The 17,298-nt window shown below is 64.6% G+C and overlaps 1 protein-coding gene across 4 annotated transcripts; it reads right to left on the bottom strand.

Moving 5' to 3' along the window:
- Positions 1-6,297: 6,297 nt before the first annotated feature.
- CAPN10 (calpain 10) lies at positions 6,298-16,935 on the bottom strand. 4 transcript variants are annotated; one of them, XM_070368635.1, is made up of 12 exons: positions 16,661-16,935; positions 14,407-14,538; positions 12,982-13,178; positions 12,072-12,289; positions 11,065-11,206; positions 10,537-10,703; positions 10,081-10,301; positions 9,383-9,585; positions 9,048-9,303; positions 7,473-7,672; positions 6,832-6,877; positions 6,298-6,592 (listed from the first exon to the last, which is right to left on the bottom strand). In XM_070368635.1, the coding sequence occupies exons 1-12, from the start codon at positions 16,784-16,786 to the stop codon at positions 6,563-6,565; spliced, it is 1,938 nt and encodes a 645-aa protein (XP_070224736.1). In that variant the 5' UTR covers positions 16,787-16,935; the 3' UTR covers positions 6,298-6,562. The 4 variants fall into 4 exon arrangements, with proteins under 4 accessions (XP_070224736.1, XP_070224735.1, XP_070224737.1 ...); XM_070368634.1 differs by having other exon boundaries at positions 6,298-6,542; XM_070368636.1 differs by lacking the exon at positions 6,832-6,877.
- Between the last annotated feature and the right edge of the window lie 363 nt (positions 16,936-17,298).

Raw genomic sequence — 17,298 nt, 5'->3', positions numbered from 1 at the left:
CTTTCTGGTGCTACACGCACATGCGGCTGTTTGGAAAGAAAGGGGCCACTTGACCACCCGAGGGTCCCCAATCAAATATGGTGATCCGATTCTTCAGCTCTTGGAGGCAGTCCATCTGCCCACTGAGGTTTCAGTCTCCCACTGTAAAGGACACCAAAAAGGGAGCATGGAAGTGGCACGAGGGAACCAAGAGCTGATCAGGCAGCTAGGAGAGCAGCATTACAGAACCATGACCTAATAGGGATTGCCACTTTAGTTCCACAGACTAATTTGCCAGAAACTCCTTCATATACTGAAGGTGAGATTCTTAAAGCTAAGAGCGAGGGCTTTCAAGAGGATCATACGGGGTGGTTCCAAAAGGAGGGACTCCTTTTTCTGCCTGGAAACCGCCAGTGGAAGCTGGTTACCTCCTTACACGCCACCACTCATTTAGGAGAAAAGGCCCTCCAGAGATGACTAGAAAGGTCCTTCAGAGGAACAGGCCTCCAAACAACTGTAAGACAGGTGGTCTCCTCTTGTCCCACTTGCAGGGGACCCGGGTTTGATTCCTGGCAGGGAACTAGGTCCCACGTGCCACAACTAAAAAGCCCATGTGCCACCACTAAGACCCAGGGCAGCCAAATACACAGATAAATATTTTTTTAAATTAGACAAAGATATTATTACAAGAAAACTATAGATCAACATCATGCCTGAACACAGACACAAAAACCCTTAATAAAATATTAGCTTGGGACTCCCCTGGTGGTCCCGTGGTTAAGAATTCACCTTTCAATGCAACGGACTCAGGTTCAATCCCTGGCTGGTGAGGTAGAGCCCAAGTGCTCTGGGGCAACTGAGCCCACAAATCACGACGAGAGAAGCCTGAGTACTGCAACGAAGAGCCAACACGGCCAAAACAGAAGACTTAGCTGATTGAATCCACCAGTGCAGAAAACAAATAATCCACCAGGAATAAGTATCCCAGGATTACAAAGCTTAATTTAACATGAGACTGTCAATCTGTGTAATTCACTATGCTAATGAAATAAAAGAGAACATATAATCCTCTCAATAGAAGCAAAAAAATGATTCTACAAAATTCAACACTCATTTATGATAGAAACGGCCAGTAAAGTAGGAATGGAAACCAGAATGCTCAAAACCACAAAACATTTTTGAGAGAAATAAAGAAGATCTCAGAAACAGAGAGCTACACCATGCTCCTGGATTGGAGGGTCCTGGTTCTCCTTGCGGCGGTCTGGACAGCCAGGCTGATTGAGCAGCAAGCGTCATGTGTGAGCTTTGCTTCCAAGGAACTGCAGCTCAGTCCACTCCCTCAGCCCTCACCCCTCGTCGGCTGCCAGCAGGATGCCCTGCTGTCTCCCTTGGAAGAATGCAGCAGCCTTCTGGCCGGGCCCTCCCTCCAGTCCGTTACTGAGATTTCAACCAGACACGTGCCAAACAGGCACACACCTGGCCCTACTCAAAACTGGGCCGGAGACCAAGCTCCTCCCGCGGCCTGAGGCCTCACTTCCGCCCTCCGCTCTCCCTATGCGCCCCAGGCCACTCTCCGCAGGCATGCTCCATGCACTGAGGGTGCCCGATCCTCCCAGCCCTGCTCTGCAGCTGGCTACCCCAGGTGAGTCGAAGACCACCCACCCCCACCGCCACCCCCTGTGTCGTCTGTCACCCCACGTCAGGCCTCTCTGGTGATCTTGTGCACACCGTCCTGCCTGCCTGGAGGGCAGGGATGCCAAGGCCTCGTCCTCACGTCCTCACAGAGCGGCTTTGGAATGAATGGGCCAGGAGAGCAGGGTGGTGGACAGGGCTGTGCCGATGCCGGCGGGTCCCCTCTGTGGGGCTAGGACTGAGGGGTGAGCCCACAGGACTTACACACGCATGCCTCAGCACCCCAGCGTCACTCCTGCCCAGGCCCCGGACCCTGCAGGGGACCCTCAGGGGTCCGCCCAAGCCAGTGCTGGAGCCTTGCCCAGCAGCCTCACCTCCTGGGTTGTTTACGAAGGACCAGGAGTCCCAGGTGCCTGAGGCTGGGCCCTGGCCGCGCCTTTGTGTAGGGCATGGGGGAGTTAGGACATTGTGCACAGGCGTGCTCCTGAGCAAACCTCCATGGCCAGTGTCTGAGGGACCCTGAGCAAGCCAGCTCCCATGCCATTCTCAGGGCCGTGCTGTCTGGGCCCCAGCAGCCTGCACTTGCTGGGAATCAGAGGAATGGCCTGAAGGTCACTGCACAGACCGGACCCGCCCCAGGCTGCAGCCAGAACCCAACGCCGCCTCTGAGCTCCCCTGTGAGGAGAGGACCCCGGGAGGGGAGGGATGGGACCGGGGCTGCAGAGCTGAGCACTCCGCCGACTGGCAGGCCCTGCCTGCCTGCAAAGCTTGTCCTCAAAGCTAGAAAAGACTGCGTCTGATGGAGCAGCCATGTCCAAGGCCGAGTGCTGGGGTCATAAAGCCCAGAGGGTCCTCGGGAACAAAATGACTTCTCCCTTCATTTCAAAACACAGTAAAAGCTAGGATGAATCTGTTAAATATCATGGAAGGAAAAGAAATTCAGTAGAACCAGATGAGGCAGACATGGGGCACTTAGCCAGGCATGCTTGTGAATGGAGACAGACAGACAGACAGATAGGAAAAAGTGCCTGGAGCATCTGAGAGCCTTGGCCCTGGCCTGGCTGGCCCTGTCCTGCCTCCTGCCCAGGATGTCCTGCCCTGACACCTGCTTTCAGGGAGCTAGGGTCTTGATACTCACCCTAGAAGCTCTGCCTCCCCCAAGCTGACCTCGCCTGGGGAGGAAGGGAGGGTGGGGAGAGAGGAGGTCCAGGGTTGAGACTGGGGTGGACTTGGCTCCCACCGAGGAGGCACTGCCCGCTGAGTCCGGAGCAGGAAGTGAAGACCGCAAGGAAACTCAGGCAGGCGTTTGGGGCAAAGTCTGCTGGGAAAGCCGGGAAAGGAGGCGCCCGCCCCTGCACCTAGACCCACCCACCTGGGTCAGCCAGGAGACGTGCCCAGGAGGGAGGCGGTCTTCACCACCCGCATGCCCACAGATCGGGGACCCCAGGAGGGCCCCGGCCCTGGACACAGCCCTGGGCTCCGTGCAGGGTCCTCAGCTTGGCGCGGGTTCCATGGAGCCCAGAGCGGGGCCTGGCTCCGTGTCAGTCAGTGTGGCGGGGGGCGGGGGCAGCAGTGAGCCTGCCCAGGGCCCCAGGCCCTCCCAGAGCCTGGGGTCCCACCTTCTGCAGCCCCATTCCGCCCGGGAACTCTGCGCTGGGCCTGGGGGCGGGAATCAGATGTGATACTAGACGGGCTAATGCATCAGGACCTCCTCAGGACGAGGATGCTAATGCATCAGGACCTCCACCCTGGGCGGGAGGGGATGGGCTCAGACGGTGGGGACCTCGGGCTGCAGGTCCCTGTCCCTCGTCAGCAGGCCTAGAGCTATCCCAGCAGGCACGTCCAGATCGAGGACTCCAGGGCAAACCAAAGGGGAAGAGTCTGGACACGGGACGGGCAGAGCCCGCACACTTGCAGCAAGGACACTAGAGCCCAGAGAATACGAGCTGCTCTGTGACGGCTCAGCTAGGAGGCGGTGCCCCACCTGGAACCGGCCTGCCCGGCACGCAGGCTGGCCTGGGGAAGGAAAGGCCCCTCAGCTCAGCGGGCCAGTGCCTCTTGCGAAGGGAGGGCACAACAGCTGGGGCAGGCCCAGGGGCTGACGGCGGGAGGGGGCCTGCTGCGAGGGGCACGGAGACTGCCCCCGACGGCGCCCTGCCTCTGCACGCCGACACCGCCTCCTCTGGCTCAGAGGGCAAGGCCGGTACCAGCTGTCCCCGGCGGTGGCCGCCTTTCCACCTGCAGTGGCTGTGGCCCTGGCCTTGACCCGACCCCGCCGTGGGACCCGGACGGCCCAAGGGGAACCAAGGAAAACCATGGGCCACCCTGCCAGCTCCTGGGGAAAAGCTGGCAGCGTTCCGCCCTCCTAGGGTTCTGGTGCCCCCCCCACCTCCCCCAGGGATGAAGGGCTGATGGTGACAGGCGATGGGCAGCATCTTACTTTTCAGGCTTCTTTGGAAGGGGGCTGATCTGCAGGGCCCATGCCTGAAGCCCCGGCTCTCTGTTCTCACTGAAGTCACCAGCCTCCCAGGACCAAGTGGGGAAGGGAAGGGGATGGTAAATGACACAGCCGAGATGCAGTGGGTGGCTCGAGGGCGCCCCCAGACGGGCCGGGGGAGCAGGCAGCCAGGGCTGGCCCGAGGGAGCGGCGTGCGGCACGGGCTGGCTCGCAGTGACACTGGTCATCTGGGCAGGGCCGTCAGGCAGGGGTGAGCTGGCCGACCGCAGAGGCCTCTGAGGCGGGGGGTACCTGCGGGTCTGAAGAGATTCCCTGCCCCCCGTCCCCCGGGCCTCTCCCCCGCTGATCTCAGGACGAGTTCTGCTTTGAGGCAGTGGCAGTTGCAAACAGCACACCCTTTGAGGCTTAGAGAGAAGTTCCACCCCAGGGAAGCCCTCGGCCGAGGCCCGGGACCAAGAGAAAACCCCGCAGGCCTGGGGCTTAACCACAGACGCTGATGTCTCCAACTCTGGGAGCTGGACGTCCGAGGTCAGGCCCAGGCCAGTCTGGTTCCTGGCGAAGGCCCCGTCCTGGATTGCAGGCGGCCACTTCTGTGTGCTCACATGAAGCTCTGCTTTCTTCTCAGGATGCCTGAGGTTAACACCTGCCCGGGAGACCTGTGTTTCAGCCCCACGCGGGCCCCCGGGTGCACACATCAGATCTCCTTCCCTTGTAAACATCCTGCACCCCAAACTTGTCTCAGCGTCAGCCTCTGAGGTCTGAGAAGAGGCGATACCGTGCGGTTTGGAGCTGGGTTACCCACTGGCCCTGGGGGCAGGGAGACGGCAGCCCTGGCACAGGGGTGGTCTCGTCCTGTCTGGGCGCTGTTTGACCAGGTGGGTTGGGGAGGGGCGGAGGGAACAGTGGGTTTGAGATGCAGGAACAGGAGCAGCTGCAGGGGATGGGCCAGGAGGCTGGGGCCAGGGGTGAGGCCACCGCTGGCCACAAGAGGAGCAGCCCCAGAGCAGGACAGGAGCAGGCCTGGGCCCGCTGACTGCAGAGGTGGTCGGGCCCCAGAGGAAGGCCGCCTCCCCCAGTGAGTGTGCACAACAGACTCCCCACCTGCCGCCACCACCAGCCCGCAGGCCCTCGCTCCGTGGCTGTGCTCAGGGAGGGGCAGGGAGGACCAGGCTGCAGGAACTCAGGCCCGCAGCTGACACTGCCCCCAAGCCACGGTGGGACACAGAGAGCTGCTGACCATGGACCCCTGCCAGGACCGCTCATGGTGGGCGATGGGGTCACTTCCTGGTCTCCAAGCACAAAACTGGGACGGCCACGTGCAGACATCCAACTCCCTCTCTGGGGTCGGAGGGCAGGCAGGAAGGCCAAGGGTGAGACTGACGCCTCTGCCCCGCCGCCCAGACGACAGATCATAGACAGTACCTTGGGGAGGGTGGGGACGGGCACCCCTCGAGGCCCTGAAGCTGCGGGGCGGTCCCCTCAGGGGCAGTGGTCCCACCCTATCACCCCCGACTCAGAACCAGGGTTTCCCGAGCACGCCACCTGCTCCCAGGGAGCCACAGGCTCGTGGTGCGGCCTCGAGGGTGCAAGTCAGGAACGGGTGGGAAGACTTCCTGCCAGGACCAGAGGCCCTGCAGCCCCTCCCAAGAAACGACATTGTAACTCGGGACAAGGAGCCCAACAGGCCAGGCACCCTGACCACGGTGACAACACGGTGCAGTCGGGGGACACATGGGGACAGGAGACACGCCAGGCCAAGGTCAGGGCCCCCACTCCAGAGGCTTAGGGTTAGGGGGCCCGGGGCCGAGGCCCGCAGGGACACCCCCGCTGAGTCACGGGCAGAGGACTGCAGCTCCGACACGGCCACTGGGCATTGGACAGCGTCCACCCCTGAGCGCCACCGGCCAGGACAGGAGACTGGACGTGGAGTGGGGGTGACCTGTGTGGACGGGAACCCTCCAGCTCCCGCCCAAGACCTGCCGCGCACCCGCCTCCTCACCACCCGTCCACCAGAGCGCCACTGGGCAGGAGACAGACTGGACACGGCGGGGAGACCTGTGTGGACGGGCACCTTCTAGCTCGTGCGCCCGCCTTCTCACCACCTGCCACGTCCTCCCCTCACCAGCCCCGCTCCGGCCCGCCCGGGGCCCCCGATCATCCCCCGAGTGTCAGCGGCCGGTGGGAGCCCCCACCTGCTCCTGCCGGCCACCTGAACCGGCTGGACGCTGCTCGGTGCTCATGTTTATTTATAAACTGGATCCTAAAAACGTTTCTAACAAACAGTTCAAATAACGTGTGTCCCGACGCGCTCCGTCCACTGTACGGCCTGTTTCTCGGGCAGTGGAGAGACTGCGTGGAGGATTCTGGGAGGCTCAGCCACGAGGAGCCTGGTGCCCTTCCTGTGGCTCCCGCTGGACCGCAGGGCTGCTGCTCCTGGGACACGTGCAGGCTGCTCACTGTGGGTCACCAGAGCCTGCAAGCATGGTCAGCCACTCAGGCTTTCATCACCGCCATGAAGGAGGCCTGCGGGAGGAGGGCACGAGGGCTGGGAGGCGCTGCCCTGGCTGGCGGGAGACCAGCCTCACCTACTGCAGGCCCGCCACCACCCTGAGAATCTCTGCCTGGGGCTCCGGGCAGGGGGACAAGGGCCCCTCCTGTCCCAGGGCCCAGCCCAGCCTGCGGGGTGGCTGCTGGGAGGGGCTGGGAGGCAGCTAAGACCCCAGGGCACTGGGAGGGCCCTCCCCTCTGCACCCAACACACACCTCCTGGAGGGGCTGCCCCAGCATCTCCTGGCTGTGAATGGAGCGCCTGCAGGAGAGGAGGCCACTGTCACCCTGGGCCTCCCCGCACCCTGGGGCGGGGGGCAATGAGCTCCAGGCCCCTCACTCACCCTGGGCCTCCCTGCACCCCGAGGGCGTGGGGTAGGGGACAGTGAGCTCCAGGCCCCTCACCCTGGGCCTCCCCGCACCCCGGGGCGTGGGGTGGGGGGCAGTGAGCTCCAGGCCCCTCACCCTGGGCCTCCCCGCACCCCGGGGCGTGGGGTGGGGGCAGTGAGCTCCAGGCCCCTCACCCTGGGCCTCCCCGCAGCCCGGGGCGTGGGGTGGGGGGCAGTGAGCTCCAGGCCCCTCACCCTGGGCCTCCCCGCAGCCCGGGGCGTGGGGTGGGGGGCAGTGAGCTCCAGGCCCCTCACCCTGGGCCTCCCCGCAGCCCGGGGCGTGGGGTGGGGGGCAGTGAGCTCCAGGCCCGTCGGCTCTCCTCCCACAGGCCTCGTGCTCTGCGGGACAGGTGCGAGTCAGGCTGTGCGGGTGACTGGGAGACACCCTGGGGTGGGAGTGCTGGGGACACGCCCCACACTCACACACAGCCGCGTGCACAGGCACACACGTGCAGCCCCGGCGCCCACCTGTCGATTCTGGTCTCCACAGTCAACGTGAAAGCACCCTCTGTGTCCGGCAGGTAGGTGGAGGGCACGATACGGTAGGCGCCGGCGGGCAGGTGGCAGAGCCGGCTCACCTCCTGGGCGTAGCAGTGCGGCACGCAGCTCAGCAGAGGCTCCTGCAGCAGCAGGGAGGGTGCGTCCTGGCCCCCGCCATCCGCCGGAACCTAGGGGAGGCCGGGGCTCAGACAGCAGGCCCGCCTGTGGGCGACCAGACCGGCTGCGGCCGCCAGGACCGCAAAGGCCTGTCCCCTTTCTGCAGCCTCGACCCGGCTTCCTTCCCGGTGGGGCTGCCCTGGCTGGGGGCAGCCGGCAGTTGGCCTGGCCCTCGTCACACGCCAGGCCCCTCACGGGGCCCCACTGCCCACATGGCCCCCTGCCTGGGGACCTGCAGAAGCGCCGCTGTGCCGGCCGCCCCGGGCGGGCATCTCACTGTCGTCCGTGCCCTGGCCCTTCTCTCGAAGCCCCTGGGCACCGGCCCTGAGTGGCCTGAGTGGAGCATGGCCACAGTGTGGTGCCCACGGCTGTCGGGTCCCCAAGGGCACAGGAGCTTCTCGAGAAGAGCCGCCCCCACCAAGCCCCACGACAGCACGGCTCTGGGCCACCTTCTGGCCACACCCTCCTCGGTGCACCGGCCCCTGCCCAGCCCCATCCTCAAGCGGGGCCCCCAGAAGGGGTGGGGAGTCTGTGACCTCTGGCATTCACCTCCCCCTCAATACTCCAACTGCAGGTCTGCAAAGGACGTCCTGCCTGTATTTCAGAAGGGCAGACAGGCCGGGAAGGCACTCTGGGTGGCGCTGTGAGCCCCTGGCCTTCTCGCGGCTGCCTGCCACCTGACCCTGGGTGGCCCCAGGACCCAGGGCCAGTCTCCCCTCTGTGGGGCCCCAGCTCCCACTGTGCATGGCTGGGGAAATGGCACTCTCTCCCGAGAGCCTCCCTTCTCTCCTGCCTGGGACTCCACCTGCCTTGAGCTCCTGGGCTCTGAGCGCCTCGGGACCCCGCTCTAAGTCTCCTTTCTGGTCCAGAAGCCCTCATGGGCAGGTAGAGCATCTGTCTGTCCTGTCTGAGGCGGTGTGGGCCACCCCTCCCTCCCTGCTTGTCCCCGCGAGAACAGGTCCCCGCTGGTCCAGGCACTCGGTGGGTGGGGGGCCGGGGATTCATGTGGCCTTCGGGAGGCTCCTGCTCAACCCTGTGCCCAGAGCGTCCTGTGGGGGCTCCTGGCTGGAAGCACAGATCTGGGGGCAGCTCAGGACTCAGGTGGGCTTCCCTGGTGGCTCAGCTGGTAAAGAACCCGCCTGCAGTGCAGGAGACCTGGGTTCGATCCCTGCGTTGGGAAGCTCCCCTGGAGAAGGGAACGGCTCCCCCTCCGGTGTTCTGGCCTGGAGAGTCCAGGTCGCACAGAGTCGGACACGGCTGAGCCACTTCCACACCTCACACGGGGCCCGGGTGTGCAGCTGCTCTGAGCCCGGGTGAGTGGACAGGCCTGCCCGAGCTGCCCGGTGACCCTGGGGCCCCGGGCCCCACGCGCCGCCCGCCGCCTGCCTGGAAGACGTGGAAGCCGATGGGGAGGCACTGGAGGTCGCGGCAGTGCTGGCGCAGGGAGATGCGCACGCAACGCGGGCCCGCGCCCTGCGGCACCGATAGCGGGAAGCGGGGGTTGCTGGGGTAGGAGGCGAAGTTGCGGCTGCCCCCCGCGGTCCGGCCGGCCCTCCAGGAGCCCCGCAGTCGCACGGTCTCCCACTCGCCCGCTGGCGGCACCTCCCGGGGGCCGGGGCTCGGGGCGGCTGGCTGGACGGCGCTGCGGGGACAAGCAGGAGGCGCCGGTGAGCGAGCCGCCAGCGCGGAACCGCCCCGCCCCGCCCCGGCCCGCCCCTCACCTGAGCGCGACTCTCCCGGTGGAGAAGACCCGGAGCAGGAACTGCCCCGGAACGTCCTTCAGGAAGGTGCTGGGCACGGCCAGGTAGAAGCCCGGGCTGAGCTCACAGCGCAGGTGCACCTCGCGATCGTAGGCGTGGCATGCGGTGCCCGCCACGGGGGGCGCGGACAGGGCCCTGGGCAGGTTGACCCGCCGCTTCTCCACCTGCAGGGAGGCCCCGGAGCGCCCGTCAGAGCCGGGGGGCCCCCCCCTGGAGTACCCAGGCCTTCGGGTCCCTCCCTGAGAACCTGCAGCTGAGTCCCACGTGAAATACACGTGCCGGTAAAGACACGTGGCTGATGCCATCTGGGCCTGCCAGGCTTGCCAGCAATGCTGTGACCCAAGACACCGGGACCTCCCATCCGCATTGGAGGGGAGGGGGTGAGGGAGCGGACAGGACCTCCCAGGGGCATGTGCGCAGAGCCACGGCTGGACCGCCCCCTGGAGCCCTCCCAGCAGCTCTGCTCACTGGAGGGCCCCCCCACCCGCCACCCGCCACCCGCCAGGCTGCTTCCATGCTGTGTGCCTTTGGCCAGAAGACACAGCCAGGCTGGGGGAAGGAGGCGAGTCCCGTGGACTCAGATCTGACGGGGTGGGGGTGGAAAGGGGACTTGGGGGGCTCCGGGGGCTCAGGCCTCCATGTCCCACGGGCAGGGCTACCTTCCAGAGGTGCAGGCCCACGGCCTGGTAGTCTCTGCCTGGGCGGCCGGCTGCGCGCACCCGCGGCCTCTGCAGGACGCCCACGTACACCTCGCTGGGCTCGCAGACCCGCAGCCAGAACTTGGGGTTGCTGGGGAAGCCGCTGTTGTTCCGGCAGCCTCCTGCCGACTGGCCCTTGACCCAGGCCCCGGGCAGCTCCTGAGTGTGGCACAGCACCTTTCCTGGGCGGGGATGCGCCGCTCAGACGCAGGGATGGGGTCCCCCTCACGCCCCCAGCCCCACTTTGGCGTCAGGACCCCTGCACCGTGAGGACATCCCACCCGGCCACCTGTCCCCCCCGGGGCAGCGGGGATGGGACCATCGCTCCGCCCTCAAGAGAAGCCGGAGTGAGGCGAGAGTGGAGCCGGTGGCCCGCCCCACTTCAGAGGGCGGGCGGTTTGCCTGGGCCTCCCTCACCTGAGTGCAGGCTCTGCAGGTGGCCAGCCTCCGTGCTGGGGAAGCCGATAGTGACCTCGTCAAACTCCCGCAGAAACTCGTCCTCCTCCACCCAGAACTCCCCGTCCTGCAGCTGCGACAGCAGCTCCGCCTGGGCCGCCGGCTCCACCTGGCTCCACCCTTCACCCCTGCAAGGAGCCCCCTTCAGCGGAGCAGAGGCCCGGGAGCAAGCGCCCACCTGCAGCCCAGGGGGCATCCTCCGTCCGTGGGTGCCCTCAGGACAGGCCCCAGCCCTCAGCGTTGCTGGGGTCCCGGGGCCCAGCACGAAGCCAGCCTCCCAAGGCCGTCTGGGGCCCTGCACAGAGCAGGCAGCCCACGAGCAGGTGCCAAGGGGGCTGTGCCAGAGACCAAGCAAACACTGTCCTGACCATGGTCCAAGCCGCAGGCACCGGGCACGCTCACGGTCGAGACGGCTCTTGGCCACGGTGCCCCCCGCCCTCCACGGCCCACACGGGCAGAGTGAGGCCCAGAGCGCCTGCCTGCACTCACCCCTCCCTCCAGGGCCCCTGCCAGCACCGCCGGCCCCAGGGGTTCTGAATGCGCAGCAGCAGGACGCTCTGGCCGGCCAGATCCTGGAGCTCTCGCAGATCCGACACGATGAAAGCATGAAACTCACCCAGCTCCCGGGTCCCTGGGGGAGGAACAGCCGCAAGGTCCACACCGAGCGGACACAGGCCTGCCTCCTTGCCCGGGACACACGGCCGCCGTCTGCAGCGCACAGGCGCAGTGTCCTGACCATGGCGGGCAAGTCAACCGGGGCGTGACCTGGTCCAGCGAGGCGCCAGCGGGAGCACCTGGCCTTGGATTTGGGCTCAGCTGCCACCAGGCCTGCAAACCGCCTTCTCTGGGCCTCGGTCCTCGCCCGGATAACACTTAGGACAAAAGTCCTGTTATAAAAATAATCTTAAACATGAAAGCAATTGTGCACAAAGATGCTCACTGTGATATCATCTCTAACAACGTGAAACTGGAAAGACCATAAATACGGGTCTTTAAGGGACGGACTCAGAGAAACACGGCAGATTCAGGGATTACGTAGGATCCTGACAGAGTCCACGCAGCGCACAGAGCGATACATGACACAGGACACGTGCGTCTCGCGAAGAAAGCAGCTGAGAAAGGGCACTGACGAGTCAGAGCGGTCAAGTTTGGGCGACTTTTTCTTTCAACAGACTTGCTTCATGAGCACGTGTATCACCAGAGTGGAGACCTGAGCACTGGTTTTGCCCGGTCACCAGCGGGGCCAGAGATGGTGCCACCACTCTGCGTCCTGGGGGCCCCAGTGCAGACGCCCCTCTCACCCTGGAGGCCAGTCCTGGTCAAGGGAAGGTGGGACACTGCCCTCCGGAGAAGCCCGGTCAGGAGGGAAGCGCACACCTGGGATACCAGCTCTGAGGACAGAGGTCCTCTCTCGACTCAGTCCCAACAGGACCTGGCTACAAAGCTCCGGCAGGAAGCAGCGAGGGCTCAGGCGCGCAGGCTGAGCTCCACCCTACCTGTCCTGGGGCCGAGCACCGAGCAGCTCAGCAGACAGCGGTCCTTCAAGCTGAGCAGCTGCCGGCAAGTCCTGCGTTCTGCACCGCGGGGCCTGTCCTGCTGGCCACTGGATCCGGCCACGTCCTTCAGGTTCCACCTTTCGGCCAGGCCACCAGTGAGGTCCACCAGGGCGTCTGCCACCTGCCCCGCCCACAGCTGTTCATAGGAGCCGTGGACCCTGGGGGACGGCCAGGCGGCGTGAGGCCCGGCACTGGGCCCCCAGCCCTCCTGTCCCCCCTGGCCTGCCTCTGACCCACCTCGATCACCTCTCTTTCTGCCCCACCCTGTCCCCACCACGTCCAGGCACAAGCTCGCCTCCAGGGCACAAGGCCCACGCAGGCTCCAGTAGGAGTGGGCACAGTGGCCGTGAGCACACCCCTCCGCCTCTCACGATCAAGGCCCTGGGCCTGACGCGAGGCTTACGGAGGGGCTCACTCCTGCCACGAAGGCCCACCTCCCAACCCAGCCTCCTTCAGCACAACCACCAGTGCGTCCAGGGAGGGCATCCGTGGTCTCAAAACCACAACAGACAACCCTGACGCCTCGGACGCCTCACTCCTTCCCAGCGACCTGCAGAGAGGCCGCCTGTCCCCAGAGAACCAGGTGGGCAGAGAGACTTGTCTCACTTGGGTTTGAGGAAAGAGAGGACAGCGTGCACCCTCTCTTTAGAGGCGACGCCCCTGTGCCTGACCGTGATGTGAGGGCAGAGCAAGGGGGCACGGGCCAAGGGGACAGCAGCCCACGGGCCAAGCCTCAGAGCTGCGGTCTCTGGACGGGCCAGCCCACCCTGGAAGGCCTCAGGGCCCACAAGGGCACTGCGGCCCGGGACCCCTGCCCGCCCGCCCAGCCCCTCCACGCCGGCCGGCGTACTTGGCGTAGACCTTCTCCAGTAAGGGGAGCCAGAACACATCCTCTCTCTGGCACCGGGAGAAGCAGAGTCTCCCTGCAAGACAAGGCAGACGGTCATCTACGGTCACCTCCACCCAGCGTCCAAACTGCCACACTCGGCAGGTGAAGGAGCCCCGGTACGTCTGGTCGAGCCAGCTCGGCTGTCCCGGAGGGAAGACCTAGCGCACGTGGGGGGAGGCAAAAGCAGACGGTGAGAGAAGGCCCAAGGTGGCGCGTCCCAGCCCCGGCCAGAGTGTGACCGCGCCGGACGCTGCCCCCCGGCGCGCGCCTGGCTGTCCGACTCGTGTGAACACCACTCGGGGGACAGGAGGTCTCAGACCTTCCAGTGAAAGGTGCCAGGGCCGCTCTGAGCGACCGGGGCCTCCAAAAGCGCTAGCCAGCCATCATGAGCTCGCGTCCCCGGGGAGCGCAGGCCCTGAATCCATGACCAACGTGACTTCAGAGGCCTGCGTGGCGGAGGTGGCAGCTACCCCAGCTGCAGCCTGGGCACAGCTCCGCCAGCGCCCGGCCCCTGCTCATGGCTGGGGCTGCGATTCCGGCCCAGGGCTGAGACAGGAGGGGTCTGCGCCCAGACGGCCCCACTGCGTCCCAGCTCTGCCCTTGCCAACTGGGACGCGACCATGGTTTCAGCGCCTTGTTTGTAAGAGGGGGTCCAGGCCAGCAAGGCCTGTGAAAATGAAAGCTGGCAACTGTAGTGGGCTTGGCCCAGCACCGGGGACATGGGAGCCGCTGGGAAAGGGGTCAACACTGCTGCTTTCACTGGTCACACTCAGCCAGGCCGCGAGTGCTCCTGGGGAAGGAGTCTGGGCGGCCTCCTATTCCTGTGGGGTCCGCCTACATCTGAAACAGTTCTAACCACCTTTTGCCAATTGATGTTCAAAATCTATAAGAAAAGAGAACCACCACCCCAACTAGCCAGGAAACTTACTCCAAACCAGCACAGGATCCCTCAACTGGCCCTCTCCTACTTTGGGCTGGCGTGTTTGTCTTTTTCTTCCAAATGCCTGCCAGGGACTTCCCTGGTGGTCGGGGGCTAAGCCTTCATGCTTTCAATGCAGGAGGCTTGGATTTAATTCCTGGTCAAGGAACTAGATCCTACATGCTTCAACTAAAACCCAATGCCGTCAAACTAAAACATATATATACACGTGTGGGTGTGTGCGCGTGCGTGTGTGTGTGTGTGTGTCTGTGTGTGTCACACATACATGGCTGGCCCAGGGCTCGGGAGATGGTGGAGCAGGTGCAGCAGAAAGCGCCCTGCCAGCCCCTGCGGGAGAGGGGGCCGCTGGGCCTGATGGCGGAGTGCCCTCCCCGCCCCGCTTCCTTCCTACATGGTCAGACAGGGAGAGAGAGGAGGAGAGACAGCCGCGGGCGGCAGGCAGACACCTGGTCCAGGAGGTGGCGGCTCTTCTGCAGGGCGGCGCAGGCACACAGGAACCAGCAGTCCCCCAGCAGCCCTTGCTTCACCTGCCCTTCCTGTGGGCTACCTGCAAACAGCCGGGGCGTGGCGCAGATTTCCTGAAATAAGAAAATCGTCCAGAGTGATATCATGCTCGGGAGCTGCCGGGAAACCAAGAGCAGAGGCCTCGTGTGGCAGGGTTGGGGAGGAGCTCTTCCGGGCATCCACGTTGCCTAAGAGGGCACGGGAAATGGCTGGCCTCTTGCAGCCAGTACCCGTCAGCCCCTCCAGGCTGCACATCAGCCTGTCCAGCTTGGATTCTGGGCTCCCTGTCTCCGCCGACCTTCCTTGATTGGCACCCCCCCAACTCTGGACAAATCCCACCACCCTCTTTGTGCAACCGTGAAATGTTGGTCTAGAAAACGGTTTCCCTTTAAATTCACAAAGGCAGGTTTCAAGAGGGTCTTCCGTACCGCTTCTCTACAAGGCTGAGCTCTCCACACCCTAGATGAGTTGACCTTCCTCCTGCTCTCCTGAAAACACCCAGGTCCCTCTGAGCAGCGGCTGCGCCTGGGGCTCCACCGGAAGCCCCCTGGCCTGACCCCTGCTGCTCTCAGTGTCTGAGTCCATACATGCCCCCCCACCCCCAGTCCTGCAGGCGGGATCCCACCAGCACAGGCCTGGGAGAGGAGGCCCGCTGCTTCAATGCCCTGTCCCTGGGCACTGCTTCCCCTCCCGGCGCTTCACTGACCATCTCCTCCGAGAGCTGCTCCCCCCACTTCCTCCCTCCTGTTTCTTACAACACCCCCTTGCTTCCGAGCAGGTCCACAGCCCCAAAACCGCTCTGCATCAGTGTCACCTCCGTGTCGTCACCTCCCACGGGCATCCTCTGTGCTCCTCTTTCCTGACACAGTGGCATAAGAACTGCAGCTCCCCTGTGCCCAACAGCCCCCTCCTGGCATCCACGACTCCACGTGCTCGGGCTGTCCTCTCCCCTCTCTGCCTGCTGCTTCTCAAGTCTGCTTGTCAAGGCACCTGTGGTTCCTTAAGGTTTGGTTCCAAGCTGTCTCTTCTTCTCTGCCCCTACTTTCTCCAAGATGCCCTCCCAGACTCCAGACAGTAAGCCGTCTGTGCGGTCCCTGTTCCCAGGAGCATCATCTAACCCGCTCCTCCTGAGCTCCTGGCTCTCACACCCACTTGCCTACCGTCAGCTCTGCTTGAACCTGTGAGAGCAAAACCCAAGCCTACACTTCCAGCCCACCTCCCATTTCTGCAGCACATCAGCCAGGACCCCCACCCCACTGGTGCTCAGGCTAGAAATCTAGAAATTCTTGATCCCCTCTTCATCCTCACTCTCTACTTCCAGTTGGTCACTAAGACCTATGAATCCTGGCTTGGACATCTCCCTTAAATCTGCCCATGCCAGAGCCCCAGCCTGAGGCTGTCGCACTAATCTGAGCCCCTGCCTCTTTCTCCAGGACCACCGCAACGGCCACCTGCACTCTTGCCCTCTGGACACTTGGCTGAAGAGTGAGCTTCTTAAAACAAATCCAACCGAATCACTCCTCTGCTAAAAACACCCCAATGGCCTCCCACTGCACCTAGAGTCCACTGGCCTAGCTGATCAGGCTCGTTGCCCCTTGGAAACAGGCCCTCGGTGCTGTCCAAGGAAAGCCAGTTCTGGTTCTCTTCCAGGGCGGGTGCATGCTGAGGTCTCCACGAAGGCTGGGTGCACTTGGGGAGAACAAGGTTGCTCCGGGGACAGCCTCATTCAGCGGATACTCCATTTCTAAAGCTATCACACAGCACACTGGGCTGGAGCATGCCTCTAAACTGCCACCTTGAGATGTTTACACCTGAAAGGGCATGAGGTTCACCACATGCGTGCAGCGTGCAGAACAAAACGGCTGTGGCTTTGCAGGCTCAGTCTGGCCCTTCCAGAGGAGCAGGAGAAACAGAGCAAGACTGCTTGTGGTCAGAAGAGACCTGCAGACTAGAAGCCCTTCACAGCAGACCCAAGTGGGGCTGAGTTTGCCGTGTGCCGAAGCGCCCAGCTCGCGGGGCCGTGAATCCCCTGCGGAAGGGAGCGCTCTCAGGTGGGGGCTGTGAGCTCGGGTCCAGCACACACGGAGCTGGTTGGGGGATGGGCAGGGGAGCCCTCTGCTGAAGACAGCGGGAAGCGGGCCTGGAAACGCGGCGCGAGACCCCCGAGAGCCCCCCCTCCGCCCCCGCCCGCCCCACCTGGGGCCGCCTCCAGGTGATCTCCTCGCGGAACTGGGCCAGCGGCGTGGAGAAGCTGGAGAAGAGCGAGGAGTCCGAGGCCGGGAAGGCGGCGTCGCGGAAGAGCTCCTTGGCCGGCGCCCGCATCTTGGGCACCCCGGGCGCCCATCTGCAGCCCGCGACCCGGTGCCGAGCGCAGCCGAGCGGGCACGCGGCCCCGGAGGGAAGGGCGAGCCGGCCGCGCGCGGTCCCACTTGCCCGCGCCCCCTCGCCCGGCCAGGCTCCGCACCCCCGGCCCCCCAGGCCCCCAGCCCCGCGGCACCCACAGCGCCCCCGGCCCTGGTGCCCGCCCGCCCCGTCGCCCCGGTAACCGTCGTCCCAGCAACCAACCAGGCGCGGCGCTCCTGGTCACGTGGCAGGATGGCCCCTCCCTGCGGGCGCCGGAAGTCGCGTCACCGAGCCGTGCGGCAGTGTTGGTTGTGCCTCTCCTTCCAGGGCTGGGGGGCGGGGGGCGCTTGGAGGTGTCTCAGCCGAGACTCACGCCTGGGAGTCCGGCGCCAGCGTCTCCTCGAACCGGTGTGGTTCGGGCTGGGGCGTGGGGACAGCCTCCTGAGGCTGAAGGGACCGGCAAGGCCGCCTCGAACGACGTCGACCCGCGG

Source organism: Bos mutus, chromosome 3, assembly GCF_027580195.1.
Source record: "Bos mutus isolate GX-2022 chromosome 3, NWIPB_WYAK_1.1, whole genome shotgun sequence".
In the NCBI taxonomy this organism is placed as follows: Eukaryota; Metazoa; Chordata; class Mammalia; order Artiodactyla; family Bovidae; genus Bos; species Bos mutus.
The sequence above is the reverse complement of the archived record's forward strand: the minus strand, read 5'-3'. Positions and strand labels throughout refer to the sequence as shown.